Source organism: Saccopteryx leptura, chromosome 4 (assembly GCF_036850995.1).
Source record: "Saccopteryx leptura isolate mSacLep1 chromosome 4, mSacLep1_pri_phased_curated, whole genome shotgun sequence".
NCBI lineage: Eukaryota > Metazoa > Chordata > Mammalia > Chiroptera > Emballonuridae > Saccopteryx > Saccopteryx leptura.
Window position 1 is genome coordinate 111,571,210 of NC_089506.1, and position 19,433 is coordinate 111,590,642.

At 39.0% G+C, this 19,433-nt stretch overlaps 1 protein-coding gene across 2 annotated transcripts in view; it reads right to left on the reverse strand.

The window, feature by feature from the left end:
* The window catches only part of TNFRSF19 (TNF receptor superfamily member 19), a 112,420-nt gene that overhangs the window by 61,930 nt on the left and 31,057 nt on the right, over positions 1-19,433 (reverse strand). For both annotated transcript variants that reach the window (XM_066380997.1, XM_066380999.1), the window contains exon 4: positions 907-1,085. In XM_066380997.1, coding sequence (XP_066237094.1) covers positions 907-1,085 — 179 coding nt within the window. The remainder of the gene's footprint in view (positions 1-906; positions 1,086-19,433) is intronic.

Genomic DNA, 19,433 nt, shown 5'->3' on the forward strand with positions numbered 1-19,433 from the left:
CACATTTAAGATGTCCACTGTTCACATGTACTCAACCCCTCCCACCCTCTCTTTCGACTTGACTCTTCCGGCCTCCTGAAGATACTTCTTTGCAGCTTCTTAAAAATCCCAGGTTTATGTCCCCCTTGGGGCCTGTTCCTAGTGGCTGCCAGTGTCTACATACAGGGATCTTCCCCACATAGCTTCTTGGCTAATTACCTCATCTCCTTCAGGTCTCTGTTCAGATCCCTCTTTCAGTCATGCCTATATTTTAATAAGAAATTTGTCTATCCATTCCCCGATGCATGCCCAATCCCCCTTAGCTGTTCTATGCTTTCTTTTTTTCCCATAGAAATCATCATCATCTACCTTTCTGCATAATTTACTTCTTTGATATTTACTGTTTAGTTATTTTTTAAAACCTTACTGGGATATAAGCTCCTCACGAGCAGGGATTTTGGCCTCCTGACCTAAGCAATGCCTAGCTTTACCCAGAGCACGTTGGACAAACATCTGCTGGAATGACTAGCCGGTCACAATTCGCATTTCTCTGATCTCCAGTGAGGATTTGAACATCTTCAGATCACAAGCCATATGTTTTTCTTCTTTTGCGAATTGCCTCTTCATTTTTTTATCCATTTGTTCATGTTTTCTTTTTTATTGACCTATAGGGACTCTTTAGAATTTTGTGACACTAATCTTTTGCTAGTACGCTTATTCATTTTATTTATAAGCGGCACCCATCACAGAGCTCTACATTCACGGAAACTGAGAATGTAGAGGAGACTGCCGAGAGGCAAAGTCATGAACACCCAAAAGATGTGTTCAGGTTATTATCAGTGTGCATTTACGTTTGGAAAAGAACATGAAAAATTCCTTTTTAAAAATGATTAGATATTTTTTATGTTAAGAAACCATCCAACCTACCCTGGCAAGCAGTCCCCACAGACGGCATCGCTGGCAGCAGAACAGTTTGCTCTCTGGAAGCGGTTCACCAGCACACAGTCGAGGCACGGCTTGCACTTCTGAGAGCCCCAGTCCTCCTTGAACCTGTACGGCCGGCAAGTCACACACTGAGCATCCTCCCCATAGCCAAAGCCACATTCCTGCGGGGATTAACAGGCAATAGAAAACTATTCAGACATGGCAAGCATGGAAAAGCAAAGATGCTGGGATGAAACGAAGATCTGTTCTAGTAATTACGGAGTGCCTTCCTTCCTAGAGACAAAGGCAGCTCTCTAAGCAAGTTCAAATGTGTCTCCCACTGCTAATCATCTCTCTTACTATGAGAAACATACTTAGTCATCCACTTTACTCAAGAAGCCACAAGTATTTGAATAACAATGGTTCTCCGGGACCCCCATTGCTGCATCATTGCAGTTTATGGCAGAATGATGGCACTTCACCCTTTTTCTATTTAAGCCAGGCTTGTGAATGTTCAGAACCTAAAGTCAGGAAAATATTCATTATTCATTTATCAAGGCAGAAAAGTACTTTGATATCAACAGAGGTACTTTAGAAAATGAGAACTCATAAGAAATTTCATAAGCTTACAAGCCTGGAAGTCTAGCCAACAGAGAACACCCTGAAATGTTTAGCAGCTGAACACTGTCTGATAGTAGGAAGATTCTTACACATTTCTTTCAAAAACTCTACATTCTTGTTTGAATAAAATTGTGTGGTCTTAAGCATCTCGGATTTGGATATCAGAACACAGCACTGTTATCCAAGGCTGGGCAAAACAGATGGCTCTTTGACCCACATTATGATCCTTTCCACAAGTTCAGGAACTAAACAAATTATAGCAAGTCACATAATGTAATTATAATGCAACCATAAAAAGAATGAAACAGATGTGTATTCATGATTGTTCAAAAAATAAGCTATAATTCAAAATTAGAAGTATGATCCTATTTCTTACAAAACATTAATAATGAGCACTAATATTTGTTGGGTGCTTACTCTATGCCAGGAACTTTTTATCTATTATCTCATTAATTCATACTCCTTCTCAATGAGATAAACATCATGATTCCCATTTCACAGATGAAAGTATGGAGCTTTCTGGAAGGTAGGGAGTCACCTTAAGTAAGGTGACACAGCTAATGTCAGAACCAGGCTTTCAACTGGCACAGTTTAATTCCAGAGCCAGACTTCATAACACTACCCTGCAGGGTCTGTCAGCTATTTCATCTGATCCAGACATAGGAAGATGTCGGAAAGATTGCATACCAAATGTCAACACTGGTTATCTACACTTTGTAATGGTTTCTGGGGAACACTGGTCATAAAAAAGGAAAAGACAGCAGCTTAAGACTGTAAGGAGAATGCGTGAAGACAGCATGCTGAGCAGACCCACAAACAAGGCACAGAGGGAGGAAGGGCTGAGAGAATCCTTAGAGACTCAGCCTCCTCATCTGCAAACCCCGGATGCCAGAAGCAAATCCTAGCTACTTCAAACTGCTTAAAAATTAAATCAAAACTAACACAAGGGATAGTATTTCCTATACTCAATAAACTAATCAATAAAGAATATTAGTTGTAACACTTTAATCTGGATTCTTTTTTCACTAATGAACTCATTCAGATTGTAGAGAGTGGTACCTCCTTTCCACCTTTTGTTTACTCTGCCTGTCTTTCAAATGTATACTTTGAACACACATAACAAAGAGCAGAGAAGATAAAAGAAAAAAACCAAAAAACAAGAGCAGAAGGCCAACCACGTTCTTCATCCTGAATGCTCCAGCTACACAACTCTTTAAAGCAAAGCACAGACAAGAGGACCTAACCATTTGATTTAAAGAATAATTAATGAATTAGAATTTCTTTGACTATTAATAGAAATTAGTGTAATTATGAGTCATTTTCAATTTTTATAATTCTGTAATAATTTACTTTTTTTTTTTCAAAAAGCACCATTACTCTAGTAATCAGGAAAAAAATAAAGATATATATTCACAAAGAATTTCTTGGGACACGTACTAGGTCTCTGTGGGGAGGCCATTGGTATCTATTTTTTTCTGGTGCTCTGTCCATGGGCAACATGGTTCTATGTGGCGACAGAAGTGTGTTTGTGCTGAGCACTTCAGTTGTTAAGAGAACCCAGTTCATCCACAGGCTTTCTTTAAGTATAGAAGGGAGGCTCCACCCAGTCTCCAAGAATCAGGGGGTGATGAGACCCGGCTGTTCATAGGCAAATGCAATATTTCAAAATCATGATTTGATCCAGGTAGCTTGGACTGTAAAGGTCTCACACACAAATTAAAACACAACAAAGAAGGGAAAAAGGAAGAGTAGAAAGGAAACCAAAGGGAGAGAAAGGAGAAAGACGAAAGAGGTGTTCAAACCTGGTTGACAGAGGAAAAGTGTGTATTTTCCTACATTGAAGTAAAGACACATGAGTTTAATGCAGGGGTCCCCAAATTTTTTACACAGGGGGCTTCACTGTCCTTCAGACTGTTGGAGGGCCAGAGTATAAAAAAAAAACTGTGAACAAATCCCTATGCACACTGCACATATCTTATTTTAAAATAAAAAAACAAAAGGGGGAACAAATACAATATTTAAAATAAAGAACAAGTAAATTTAAATCAACAAACTGACCAGTATTTCAATGGGAACTATGCTCCTCTCACTGACCACCAATGAAAGAGGTGCCCCTTCCAGAAGTGCGGCGGGGGCCGGATAAATGGCCTCAGGGGGCAGCATGTGGCCCGCAGGCCGTAGTTTGGGGACCCCTGGTTTAATGCCTACTCTACACTTGTCAGCTGAGTTATTCTGGGAACTCTCTGATCCTGTCTTCATCTGTGAAATGGTTGACAATAGAAATGGGGTTCTTCCAGGGAATTGCAAGAAAACCATTTTGGGGACCTGGATGGGAGGAAGAGGTAGAGTGGTAAGATATATTGGAGTAGAAATAAAAGACTACCCCCAGGTTCCCAGTGTCTCAATTCCATCTGTTCGGCTGTGGAAGAAGTCCAGCCTTGTCTTCATCAAGCCCAGATGAAGAGTGGGGTCCAGAACTTCCATGCCTTGGTCCAGCATTGGTGAGGCATAACAGGGGTGCAGGGCCAGGAGCTGCGGTCACATCACAGCTGCCTGGCCTTTGAAGGTTCGCATTTGTTTTGGACAGACAGTAATAAAACAACAGAGCCAAGAACTGGTGGGCCATTACCTTTATTCCTAACTCGCACTCGGCAAGCGAGTAAACACAAACACAATGAGCTCCAAAACCCACTCATTCGGTGCTCACAAAGCTACTGACACATCCGAGTTTCCTAGAATCAAAGCCCCCACTAGTCTTATCCCCTCTGGTTCCCCATCTCCCATCTCCTCTCTGCACAAACTGGCTTCTCCTTCAGCACCCGGCCATCTTGACTGCCTCCTCTCCTCCAAACCACGTGGTCTCCTCCTCTCTCCACAACAATGTGGTCTCTCTCTCAAAATGGCCTCCGAGCTCCTTCTTTTAAAACTTTTTGGCACAAAAGTCCTCCCCCAGCACACATTAGCATAACCACGCCCCTTCCCAAGCATGAAAGCAATCAGCTGTATCACGTGAGAGCATCATCACGTGAGCAGTGGCCATTTTTAACAATAAGAGTGAGCAAAAACAGAAAATACAGTTTTTACAACTCATTTGCCCAACAATGGGTTAAACCAGGTGTGGCCAACAGTTTTTGCCCCCAGGCCAGATTAGAAAGAAAACTTTTTTCACGAGCTGGATGAAATATTAAAATTAAAAAACGTTAAATATAAAAATGATTTGTTTAAGTAAACAAAATTTTATTATGTAATTTGTTTATGAATAAATGTAAGTAATTTAGTACAACAAATTAACAAAAAAAATCTTTATAATGGAATTTTTTAAAAAATAAAGAAGTATCGTGAATCCATTCAACCAATTATTGGAAGTAAACCCTAGATTAGTCACACGCAGAATTCTTTTCCGCGTATCACTATCTTCTTAAATATCTTGATTTCCAATAATCAAAGATGCTTCTGGGTGACGTCACGGAAATGGCGCCGTGAGCAGCGCGTCCGACAGATCTCCCCCAAATCAAAACAAATTTATCAACTAGAAACAGAAAAATTTATCCCCGGAGCATTCCGGAGTTCCACACAAACTGAAAGCGAAAGGACTGTTATCACTTGAATCTGAGAGACGAGGGTGTGGAGGAAGCTAACTACCGCAGAGACGTTCATTCAAGCCGCGGAGGGAGTGCGCCTGTGTGCTATCAACAAGACCAGCCTCAGATGCCAATAAGAAAGAGGAAATCGAATATTATGGATACAAAAGAAAGAGAGGTAACACAAATAGATGTGGAAAAATCTATGGAGAAAAGACTTAACATATTGGAAGCCTTGGAGCTAAATGACAGAGAATTTAAAATAGAAATCTTAAAAATACTCAGAGATATACAAGAAAACACAGAAAGGCAATTTAGGGAGATCAGAAAACAACTCAATGAACACAAAGAATATATTACCAAGGAAATTGAAACTATAAAAACAAATCAAACAGAAATGAAAAACTCAATTCACGAGCTGAAAAACGAGGTAACAAGCTTAGCCCAGATAGAAGATAGGATTAGTGAAATAGAAGACAAACAACTTGAGGCACAACAGAGAGAAGAAGAAAGAGACTCAAAAATAATAAAAAACGAGAAAGCCCTACAGGAATTGTCTGATCCATCAGAAAGAATAACATAAGAATAATAGGTATATCAGAGGGAGAAGAGAAAGAAAATGGAATGAAGAATATACTCAAACAAATAATAGACGAGAACTTCCCAAGCCTGTGGAAAGAACTAAAGCCTCAAATTCAAGAAGCAAACAGAACACCGAGTTTTCTTAACCCCAACAAACCCACTCCAAGGCACATCATAATAAAGATGACACAAACCAATGACAAAGAAAAAATTCTCAAGGCAGCCAGGGAAAAGAAGAGTACAACATATAAAGGAAGGCCTATTAGATTATCATCAGATTTCTCAGCAGAAACTCTACAAGCTAGAAGAGAGTGGACCCCAATATTTAAAGCCCTGAAAGAGAGGAACTTTCAGCCAAGAATACTATACCCATCAAAGCTATCCTTCAAGTACGAAGGAGATATAAAAACATTCACAAATACAGAAAAGATGAGAGAATTTATCAACAGAAAGTCCCCACTCCAGGAAATACTAAAGGGGGTTTTCCAACCAGATTCAAAGAACAAAAGAAAACAACACCACAAGTAACAGCTCCACCAAGAACACAATAAAACCAAACTTAAACTGTGACAACAAAGGAAAAAAAGGGGGGAGAGGATGGAGATTAACAGTAGCAAAGGACAATGAAGTGCAGAAATACTTATAAGATAGGGTACTACAATGAATATGGTAGGTACCCTTTTCATTACTTAATGGTAACCACCCTTGAAAAAACCACCACAAAAACACTTCACTTAAAAAAGGTAGCAACAGAGGAAAGAAGTATGGAACACAAACAAACAAAAACAAATGATAGAAAAACAAAAGAGAAGAATCAAACAAGATACAAAACTAACAGAGAGCAATTTATAAAATGGCAGTAGGGAACCCACAAGTGTCAATAATTACACTAAATGTAAATGGATTAAACTTACCAATAAAAAGAAACAGAGTAGCAGAATGAATTAAAAAAGAAAATCCAACTATATGCTGCCTACAAGAAACACATCTAAGCAACAAGGATAAAAACAAATTCAAAGTGAAAGGCTGGAAAACAATACTCCAAGCAAACAACACCCAAAAAAAAAGCAGGTGTAGCAATACTCATATCTAATAATGCTGACTACAAGACAGAAAAAGTACTCAGAGACAAAAATGGTCATTTCATAATGATTAAGGGGAAGTTGAATCAAGAAGACATAACAATCCTTAATATATATGCACCAAACCAAGGAGCACCAAAATATATAAGACAGCTACTTATTGACCTTAAAACAAAAACTAACAAAAATACAATTATACTTGGAGACCTCAATACACCGCTGACGGCTCTAGATCGGTCATCCAAACAGAGAATCAATAAAGATATAGTGGCCTTAAATGAAATACTAGAACACCTGGATATGATAGACATCTACAGGACACTTCATCCCAAAGCGACAGAGTATACATTTTTCTCTAGTGTACATGGAACATTCTCAAGAATTGACCATATGTTGGGCCACAAAGACAATATCAGCAAATTTAGAAAAATTGAAATTGTACCAAGCATATTTTCTGATCATAAAGCCTTGAAACTAGAATTCAACTGCAAAAAAGAGGGGGAAAAACCCACAAAAATGTGGAAACTAAACAACATACTTCTAAAAAATGAATGGGTCAAAGAAGAAATAAGCGCAGAGATCAAAAGATATATACAGACAAATGAAAATGAAAATACGACATATCAGAATCTCTGGGATGCAGCAAAAGCAGTAATAAGAGGAAAGTTCATATCACTTCAGGCCTATATGAACAAACAAGAGAGAGCCGAAGTAAACCACTTAACTTCACACCTTAAGGAACTAGAAAAAGAAGAACAAAGACAACCCAAAACCAGCCGAAGAAAGGACATAATAAAAATCAGAGCAGAAATAAATGAAATAGAGAACAGAAAAACTATAGAAAAAATCAATAAAACAAGGAGCTGGTTCTTTGAAAAGATCAACAAAATTGACAAACCCTTGGCACGACTCACCAAGGAAAAAAGGCATAGGACTCAAATAAATAAAATCCAAAATGCGAGAGGAGAGATCACCACAGACATCATAGATATACAAAGAATTATTATAGAATACTATGAAAAATTATATGCCACCAAATACAACAATCTAGAAGAAATGGATAAATTCCTAGAACAATACAACCTTCCTAGACTGAGTCATGAAGAAGCAGAAAGCCTAAACAGACCAATCAGCAGGGAGGAAATAGAAAAAACTATTAAAAACCTCCCCAAAAATAAAAGTCCAGGCCCAGACGGTTATACTAGTGAATTCTATCAAACATTCAAAGAAGACTTGGTTCCTATTCTACTCAAAGTCTTCCAAAAAATTGAAGAAGAAGCAATACTTCCAAACACATTTTATGAGGCCAACATAACCCTCATACCAAAACCTGGCAAGGATGGCACAAAGAAAGAAAACTACAGACCAATATCTCTAATGAATACAGATGCTAAAATACTAAACAAAATACTGGCAAACCGAATACAACAACATATTAAAAAAATAATACATCATGATCAAGTGGGATTCATCCCAGAATCTCAAGGATGGTTCAACATACGCAAAACGGTTAATGTAATACACCATATCAACAAAACAAAGAACAAAAACCACATGATATTATCAATAGATGCAGAAAAGGCTTTTGATAAAATACAACACAATTTTATGTTTAAGACTCTCAATAAAATGGGTATAGAAGGAAAATATCTCAAAATGATAAAGGCCATATATGATAAACCATCAGCCAACATCATATTAAACGGCATAAAACTGAGGACTTTCTACCTTAAATCAGAAACAAGACAGGGTTGTCCACTCTCTCCACTCTTATTTAACGTGGTGCAAGAAGTTCTGGCCAGAGCAATCAGACAAGACAAAGAAATAAAAGGCATCCACATCGGAAAAGAAGAAGTAAAGGTATCACTTTTTGCTGATGATATGATCCTATACATCGAAAACCCGAAGGACTCCACAAAAAGATTATTAGAAACAATAAACCAATACAGTAAGGTCGCAGGATACAAAATTAACATACAAAAGTCCATAGCCTTTCTATATGCCAACAATGAAATATTAGAAAACGAACTCAAAAAAATAATCCCCTTCACGATTGCAACAAAAAAAATAAAATACCTAGGAATAAACATAACAAAGAATGTAAAGGACCTATATAATGAAAACTACAAGGCATTATTAAGAGAAATAGAAAAAGACACAATGAGATGGAAAAATATTCCTTGTTCTTGGATAGGAAGAATAAATATAATTAAAATGGCCATATTACCCAAAGCAATATATAAATTTAATGCAATTCCCATCAAAATTCCTATGAGATTTTTTAAAGAAATGGAACAAAAAATCATCAGATTTATATGGAACTATAAAAAACCCCGAATAGCCAAAACAATCCTAAGGAAAAAGAATGAAGCTGGGGGCATTACAATACCTGACTTTAAACTATATTATAGGGCCACGATAATCAAAACAGCATGGTATTGGCAGAAAAATAGACACTCAGACCAATGGAACAGAATAGAAAGCCCAGAAATAAAACCACATATATATGGTCAAATAATCTTTGATAAAGGGGCCAACAACACACAATGGAGAAAAGAAAGCCTCTTCAACAAATGGTGTTGGGAAAACTGGAAAGCCACATGCAAAAGAATGAAACTCGACTACAGCCTGTCCCCGTGTACTAAAATTAATTCAAAATGGATCAAAGACCTAAATATAAGACCTGAAACAATAAAGTACATAGAAGAAGACATAGGTACTAAACTCATGGACCTGGGTTTTAAAGAACATTTTATGAACTTGACTCCAATGGCAAGAGAAGTGAAGGCAAAGATAAATGAATGGGACTACATCAGAATAAAAAGTTTTTGCTCAGCAAGAGAAACTGATATCAAAATAAACAGACAGCCAACTAAATGGGAAATGATATTTTCAAACAACAGCTCAGATAAGGGCCTAATATCCAAAATTTACAAAGAACTCATAAAACTCAACAACAAACAAACAAACAATCCAATAAAAAAATGGGAAGAGGACATGAACAGACACTTCTCCCAGGAAGAGATACAAATGGCCAACAGATATATGAAAAGATGCTCAGCTTCATTAGTTATTAGAGAAATGCAAATCAAAACTACAATGAGATACCACCTCACCCCTGTTAGATTAGCTATTATCAACAAGACGGGTAATAGCAAATGTTGGAGAGGCTGCGGAGAAAAGGGAACTCTCATCCACTGTTGGTGGGACTGTAAAGTAGTACAACCATTATGGAGGAAAGTATGGTGGTTCCTCAAAAAACTACAAATAGAACTACCTTATGACCCAGCAATCCCTCTACTGGGAATATACCCCAAAACCTCAAAAACATTGATACGTAAAGACACATGTAGCCCCATGTTCATTGCATCACTGTTCACAGTGGCCAAGACATGGAAACAACCAAAAAGCCCTTCAATAGAAGATTGGATAAAGAAGATGTGGCACATATACACTATGGAATACTACTCAGCCATAAGAAATGATGACATCAGATCATTTACAGCAAAATGGTGGGATCTTGATAACATTATACGGAGTGAAATAAGTAAATCAGAAAAAAAGAAGAACTACATGATTCCATACATTGGTGGAATATAAAAACGAGACTAAGAGACATGGACAAGAGTGTGGTGGTTACCAGGGGTGGGGGGAGGGAGGACATGGGAGGGAGGGAGGGAGAGAGTTAGGGGGAGGGGGAGGGGCATAGAGAACTGGATAGAGGGAGGCGGAGGACAATCTGACTTTGGGCAAGGGGTATGCAACATAATTTAATGACAAAATAACCTAGACATGTTTTCTTTGAATATATGTACCCTGATTTATTAATGTCATCCCATTATCATTAATAAAAATTTATTAAAAAATAAATAAATAAATAAATAAAAAATAAAAAAATAAAAACAAAAGGCACACAATGCAGTGTACAGAGATGTGTTGTAGAATTGGGCATCTGAAAACTGTATAATTGTGTTAACCAATGTCACCCCAATAAAACTCAATTAAAAAGAAAAGAAAAAATAAAAAAAGATGCTTCTGCTTCTGAGTAGCTGAGATTTTAACTTTCATTGTTATACAATGGTTAGATATCGTAGTTTATGTATAATGATTTAAAAGTACCACTTATTTCATTTCCACAGTGCGACGTGCGGAGAATATTAAAAATTTAATCGCGGGTCGCATCCGGCCTGCGGGCCATATGTTGGCCATGCCTGGGTTAAACCCGTACTTCAGTTAAACCCATGCCAAAGCTTAGTCTAGTCTCTGTCCCCGTCCAGCTAGCTTAGTCTCTGTTATGTCTGCACTCTAGCCAGCACATTGCATTGCTGTACCAGGTCTGTGCTTGGAGACTACCAGCTGCCCGGCCAGCACTTGGAGCCCATGCTTGAGCCTGTGTGGCTTCTATAGAGAGAATATGTGCCAGTGAAGGGGCAAATGCTACCAAGAGAGACCTTTAACTCTGATTGTATTGCACGCTGGGGAAAGACCAGGAATTCTTTTGAACTGACCAACCTTTTTCCCAACCTTTTGGGGCTTGTGCTGAAGCCTTCCCCTACCCAGTCTTGTCTTTTCTCCAGATTAGGCACTTCCTCTTCATGGTCACCATCTTGGCTTCGACTGCACGTGTCCCAAAGCTCTGCTGTGTCATCTGGTTTCTACTTCCCTCTGCACCATCGTGGCTTCCACTGGGCATGTGACCTGCAGCGGAATTCCTCCTCTTATCTCCCACCCATAATCCCTAACTGGGAAGATTTTTCCTGACCACTTACAGAAGTAAGTCCCAAGGGCAAGGATGCCACCATGCCCAGGGGAGCCTATGAATGCTGTGGCTTTCTAGTGAATGAGGCCTAATGTCAGATTCCATTTCCTCCCTTCCTTTATTCACAACTAGCTAGCTATCACTGTTAACAAAATGGTGCTAATAATACCTGCCCTATGAAGTTGTTCTGAGGAATAAACAAAAAACCTATTAAGCCTCTAAACCCATGATGGCGACTATGACATGCGTGTCGGCACTGACACGTGTAGCTATTTTCAATGACATGCGGCCACATACCAGAGAAGTATGGGGCTGCATGCCAAGAAGGACGTTTCATCCTCGGCTCCTGCAGGGCCAGGTGCAGTAGCCGAGGATAAAACATTTGCTGCAGTGTAGACACCCTGTCCCGGAGATCTATAGGCCTAAACAACAGAACTCCGGCACAGAGCATCTAGTTCTGGGACTTCCGGTTAAGCCATTAGGGGATCTTTGACCTCACTTCTGGCCGGTGAAGCTGGGAGCAGCGGAATGCGTGGGAAACGGATCTCTGGGAGCCCTGTGATCGCCATTACCAGCAACCAGATAACCACAGCAACCATCATCCAATCTACTGTTCCGGGGTGTCTGGATTTCTAATTGACCATCATTACTGAGATAAGTGAGGGGGAGGCTGGGAGAGGAGAGGGCCTGTGCTATGGGTGCCGTTTCCCGCCCTTAGAAATAGCGGCAGCCATCTTAATTTACATAAGATGCAACTTGCAGAATTTCAAGACAGCATCTGGGCTCAGGTGTTTATCAACTTGAAGTCAAAGCTTGAGAATCTGGAAAGGTGCCGCTTGGAGAATGAAAAAGGAGTATCACTATGAACAGGAAATTTGGAGTGCCTGCAACTGATTACCAGACACTTTTAGCACCCTGAAAAATATAGCAATGGCTTTACTCACAATTTTTCCTTCTATGTACTTTAGTGAGACCTTATTCTCAGCATTATATAATATCAAAACCAACAAAAGAAACAGACAGATGAAGTTAGTAGCACTTGCTTGGGCTTGAAGTGTACAAAATACCAACCTTCAATTGAAGATTTAGCCAATGAAATTCAGCAACAAAAAAGTCACTAATAGGCAGGTTAAAGAATTCTCCCTCCCTCTCACTTATCTTAGTTCACGGCACCCCTCACAAGTTAAATAATATCAAGACCAACAAAAGAAACCGACTAACAGATGAACAAAGAAGTCACTAAGCAGGTAGGTTAAATAATTAGTTTTTGGTTTATTAAATACAGTTATATATTACAATTATACATTTTTGTTATTTAAACTTTAAATATTGTGAAATTATGTTTTTTTTTTCTCGAAGTGACACACCACCCGAGTTATGCTTGGTTTTTTGGCGAATTTTGACACACCAAGCTCAAAAGATTGCCCATTACTGCTCTAAACTGTAAATGAAGCACACAGTGAGCATTTGTCAAATAAATGATACCCATATAGGGTGATTATTATTTTGGGTTTTCTACAACCCAGCAAACCACCTTTCCTGATTCAAGTGTAACCCTGGGGAATAGGGAATCTTTAAACCCCCAACTTTTTTCTAGATAACTTAAAACATTACTTTCCATCTTAAATATTTTTACTGAATAAAAATGTTTCTAAAATGAATCACAATTACTTGCTTTTTAAAAAAACAAGTTACCTGCCCTGGCCGGTTGGCTCAGTGGTAGAGCGTAGACCTGGCGTGCAGGAGTCCTGGGTTCAATTCCCGGCCAGGGCACACAGGAGAAGCGCCCATCTGCTTCTCTACCCCTCCCCCTCTCCTTCCTCTCTGTCTCTCTTTTCCCCTCCCGCAACCGAGGCTCCATTGGAGCAAAGTTGGCCCAGGCACTGAGGATGGCTCCATGGCCTCTACCTCAGGCGCTAAAATGGCTCTGGTCAAAACAGAGCAATGCCCCAGATGGGCAGAGCATCGCCCCCTGGTGGGCATGCCGGGTGGATCCCGGTAGGGTGCATGCGGGAGTCCGTCTGACTGCCTCCCCGTTTCCAACTTCAGAAAAATATAAATAAATAAATAAATAAATAAACAAACAAGTTACCTAAAATAGAATTTCACCTTATCTGGCTGAATCAACTGCTGCATTGTGCTGTAACACAAAGACCCAGGGACCCATGCCTGCGAATGGCGGCAGCAAGGGCGGGCAGTTTGCTGTTCTAACATCCCTGCCAGGCAATCAGTTACCATTTCTTGCTCCTGGTGAGTATCACTGTCTACAAGGCCTCACTTCTCTCCATTTCTAAGAAACTAGATTAAATGATCCAAAAGAAATGAACTTGAAAAATATAAACAGTCTCATCTGTGTTTGAAAAGGATCACAGACTTTAGTGCTGAGATCTTTGTGCTTATTTTTTACTGTGTTCTAGAGTTCACACTGTACACAAGGACTATTTTAACCAATGCATTTTTACCATAGATCATTTTGTGTCATCATATTTTGTAAATGAAGATGTCATAAAAAAAATTGGGGGTTTATTCTATACTGCCCAAAATCATGTACAGAAATAAAACCTCTCCAAGCATCCTAGTTTGCCTTCATTATCTGGGTATCAAGTTACTGTTTCTGCTTAGAGTTTATGTTTTGGTGACAAAATTCATTTTGTGGTAGATTTAGGTGAGGCTTGAATGAGGCATTGTATCAATTACTACCATAGTACCACAAATAATGATATGATGTACTGAGCATACACTATATATAAAACAGTCCCCTAGGAATTTTTATAGAGATTATTTGGGGGGGAGGGGAAATGTTATTTAAGTTTATTCTTTCTAAAGTATTTGCCAATTAAAAAAATATAACATTAGAAAACCTGGCCTGACCAGGCGGTGGCGCAGCGGATAAAGCATCGGACTGGGATGCGGAAGGACCCAGGTTCGAGACCCGAGGTCGCTAGCTTGAGCGCGGGCTCATCTGGCTTGAGCAAAAAGCTCACCAGCTTGGACCCAAGGTCACTGGCTCAAGCAAGGGGTTACTCGGTTTGCTTAAGGCCCACGGTCAAGGCACATATGAGAAAGCAATCAATGAACAACTAAGGTGTCGCAATGAAAAACTAATGATTGATGTTTCTCATCTCTCTCCGTTCCTGTCTGTCTGTCCCTATCTATCCCTCTTTCTGACTTTCTCTCTGTCCCTGTAAAAAAAAAAGAAAAGAAAAAAAGAAAACCTGCCTATTATTTTTAAACACTTAAAAATAACATAGCTTTCAATCTATGATAGTCAAGAAATTTATGAAGTGACCATTCTACATGTTATAAATCAGAAACATTTAATTAACTGAAAATTCAGAGAATGTAGTTTCAAGAATTTAAATTACAGTATAGTGTCCAGGGCAGTAATCACTTTTAGAATGGACTGTCCTATTTCTAAAGCACTAGAAAAAGAAATAAATAAATACAGAGACACTATATAAATCACAGAGACACTATAATTATTTTAAGCCATATTTGGTGGCTTTGCAGTAACAAAATGACTCAAAGTAAATAGTCTTCAAATCCTCATCTCCCTCTGCACTGAATAAAAACATAAAGGGGTCCCACTGACCCCTACATTTCCGAGGAGCAAGTCCTCAGGCCATGGGAGCCTCACAGGCCCCCTATTGTCCAGGATATACGTTCTGGAGCCCTGGGGCTAAAGCACTATTGAAGCATTATTTATTTGTATAGCCAATAAGTTATTAACTTTGGTTCTTTGACCTTTAAAAGTTCAATTCTGGACGAAGAAGAAATTAGTTGTGGAGAAAATCTAGGGCACACAAATGAAAATGACAAATTAGATTGCATGGCTGGTGTTCAGAAATCAACTTTTTAAAAGTCCTTTCATAAAACAAAACCAAAGTCATATTTCTCCCAACTTTCAGTTTATGAAAATCTGCGGTTTGAGTTTCTGAAATAAAAAGTACAAGCTAGAGCTTGTTAATATCTGCCAAACATCACAGGACCCGATTAGGTATAATTAAACATAAATAAAGCAAGCAACACTGTAATTAAGTGGCAAAAATGAATCTTTTTATGCTTGCAAATTACATTTTTTATGTAATTTTCTTCATATGGATGAAAACAGTTTTACAAAAAGTCGATATCTTTTAAAATAGGAAGCTGCACATGCACCTGTGTAGAGAGAGGTATGCTGCTGCTTACAAGAATTAATTTTCTCCCAGAGCTAAAGTCACCCCAATAATTGGTTAGAAAAGCTTACTTGGAAAATTGTGCCAGAGACTTGAAGTCTCTTTCAAGTGGTTCATGAGAAAATGAGCTTCCTGATTTACTGCTGGGAGGTGATCATGTTAAAAGCGCATTGTTGGCCTTGATGCTCAGGAGGGAGGAGGGGCCGGGGCCAGGCACATTTCAGACAGCGGAGAGTAAAAGTCTGAGTGGTCACTTTAGGAAAACAAAACTCAGCCCCTCTTATATATCGCAATGGTGTTTATTCTCATGAGCCGAAAGGATGGCTATGTCACACTCCTACCCACACTCACTGCCCGGAACGAACGCCCAGTGTGTACTTCTCGTGGAGCAACGTAAACAGTATTTTGTGTGTTTTTTGCCTCAGAAATAGGAAAAAGACATTATCAGTTATCTTTCTCATAAGCTTTCAAAATCTAAACCCTATAGTAGAAGAGAGAAAAACTAAATATGGCTCAAAGTATAAAATCCTTAAAACAGTCCCCTAATGACTCAGTGATGGGTCAGCAATTTCCCCAAAGATACAAGAAAAACTACTAAGTAAGCTGAATTATTAAAATAACCTAAATAAGAAGAAATGATATTGGGGGCTTTCAGGGAGGGAACTGGAAACCAAATGTGATGAGATGCTGAGGAAGGCCCGAGAGGGTCCCTCTTGGCAGAACCACACAGGAGCTGCGAAGGAACAGAAACAGGCGTGGTTGGAAACCAGCGGCCAGGACCAGGGAAGCCCAAAGGAGGAAGGAAAGGACAAAGGCTGACGAGAGGACAGCACCAGCACTGTGCATGGGCATGCAGTCAACACACTTTGGACAGCTATCTGTTTTAGAAGTCGGCCCTAGGCTAGAACTTCTGGAGGAAAGCTCGCCATTCTAGAAAGGCACTGTCTGAGACAACAGCTATAACCTCAGGTAGTGCAACTTAAATTCAATTGTTAAAATGAAATAATCCAGTTTCTTGGTGACACAAGCCACATTTCAACGTCTTTTCTTTTCCCAAGTAAGATGAGGGGAGATGGAGAGACAGACTTCTGCATGCACGCTGACCAAGATCTACCTGGCAATGCTTGTCTGGGGCCGATGCTCTGCTCATCTGGGGCCATGCTCACAACAAAGCTATTTTTAGCACCTGAGGTGGAGGCTCCATGGAGCCATCCTCCGTGCCCTGGGCTGATGTGCTCAAACTAATAAAGCTATGGCTGCAGGAGAGGAAGAGAGAGAGGAAGGAGTGGGGGAAAGGAAAAGCAGATGGTTGCTTCTCTTGTGTGCCCTGACTGGGAATCGAACCCAGGACAGGGCAGGCTCTACCACTGAGCCAACCAGCCAGGGCCATTTCAATGTCTTAAACAGTGAGTAGCATATACTTAGTATTCCAAGCAAAACGTAATTAGATTCTTTATAAATGCAGTCACCTGACAATTAATAAAAAGTTTAGTCTCAGTTAAAAGATTACACTTTCCCTTGATTTTTAAGGTGGGATGTGATAATTAACCAGTTAAATATATTTCTTAATTTATCTGATTTTAATATGTTCAAAACTTACTTTTCTTTCCTATGAAAGGTATATGTTATTGCTAAAAACTTAATAAAGGCAGCCCAAAAAGAAACTGCAAATTTATGAGTGGTCCAGTTTAGAAATTTTAGGCTCAAAGTAATTGCTTAGAAAACCTCAAGCTCTTTGCCTTGATTAGTTAACTGGGAAATAAAAATATATTCATACTTCCATTAGCAAGTTTGATTCCTTTGCCTCGATTATGTTTTGCATCTTAGACCACGGTCAAGGTTCAGTGCTAATTTTATTTACTAAGAGTTAAAATCAAGATCAAAGACTTGGTGAAATATATTATTTATAACACACACAAATTTGTTAACTTTTATATTACTAGATTTAATTGTCACTTTTTTCCTCCTGAAACTACCTGAGATTCACTGATTCATTCACTCCTTTAGCAAAGATATGCTCTGTGTCCGCTAGGAGCGAGGTGCTCTGCATAGACAGTGAGGATGCAAGCTGAGTGAGGCAGGCACCTGCCCTCAGGATGGACCGTACACATTTGTAACATTTGTGCGTCTAAGCGGAGCTTGAGAATCTAATATTTCAGTGAAGTCATTACTTCCACTTTGTTCTTCCTCACTCAATTTGTCCTGGTCTTTCTTTTAAGTGAAGAAAATAGTAAGAAATATTGAAATGAAAATTAATAAATGAAATAAGTACATAGAGAAGAAGCATTTGAATTGTTTCCTTGGGCTACTTCCAATGTAATGAGATTGGACAGCTAGTTCAACGCTCAGGGAAAACTGCTACCTACAGAAAAATATTTCTTCTGGATGTCCATGAAACATTACAATGTGAAAACTATTATCAGATCATCTCAGGAGATCGATTTTTTAAAAATAAAAAATATTAGAGCTAATAGTAGCTTCATCTTCTGGTTTGATTCTCCAGAAATTACTTTGAGATTACAGTCTCTGTATTCAAAGGATGAAGGTTAGGGAGCAATTTCTCAGAAATGATTTACTCATCTTGACATTTGTAAAGTTTCACAGAGATGTGGGGAAGGAAGATCTTCAGAGGTGTAGAAACATCATCTGTGCTCCTCTTGGGACCCACTGCATTTTTAACTACTTTGCCCACTGATTCTACATAGATATGCAGATCTTCTATGAGTCTTTATACACCTACACAGAGCAAAGCCTATGTCTGAAATTGCATGTTACTACAATCCACAGATTAAACCATATCAGCTGAGGTGCTACCATTAACTGGACATCACACAAAGTTCACAGGTTGGCCAGTTTCAATCCAAATGGAAAGCCCAGGATACTAAAAGCTACCACTTATTTAATGCAACAACCAGAGAGAGGCCATACGCCAGGAATTACTTGTGGTATGCACAAATCTTAGTTTTCTACTATTTGTAGATCATTGAACAAAAAAATGTATGAATGAGAAGATTCAACATTAAATAATGGCAGTCTGTAGGGGCAAAAAACTTCTAAGTCACTTTAAATAAAAAGAAAAATCTTTTGTCCCTTTTCTAACAGGAAGGGTTTGGTGCTTTATTTAGAACCAAAGAATAATATATCCCTAGCCTATCACAAGGGTTAGGTTTCAGAACCCCCCCCCCCCCCCCCCCCCCCCGTTGAAGCGTCATTACTTAAGACACTATTGAGCTCTACTTCTTTGAGTAGCAATAATAACATTTATTTTAAGAAAAAGAAGTCTCAGCAAATGGTTGCATTACCACTTGCTGTTATCAATGCTTTATATTTAAATCTTAGTAGACTACCAATTCTTCTTAATTAATGCAAGTAAAACTTAATGCTATTCTTTCAATAAAATACAACAAACACCGACATATAATATAATGACATTTATTGAGTTCTGGTTATTAGAACCTGTTTCTTTTATCTCAGTCAGACACATAGTTAAAAGTATTGAAAAGTGCCCTGTCTGGATAGCTCGGTTGGTTAGTTAGAGCATCATCCCGAAGTGCAGAGGTTGCTGGTTCAATCCCTGGTCAGGGCACACACAGGGACAGATTGATGATTGACGTTCCTGTCTCTCTCTCTTTCCCTTTCCCCTCTCTTTAAAATCAATAAAATAAACATTAAAAAAAAGTACTGAAAAGGGAATTGTGTTATATTTGGCTAAAGTGACACAAAGAACCAT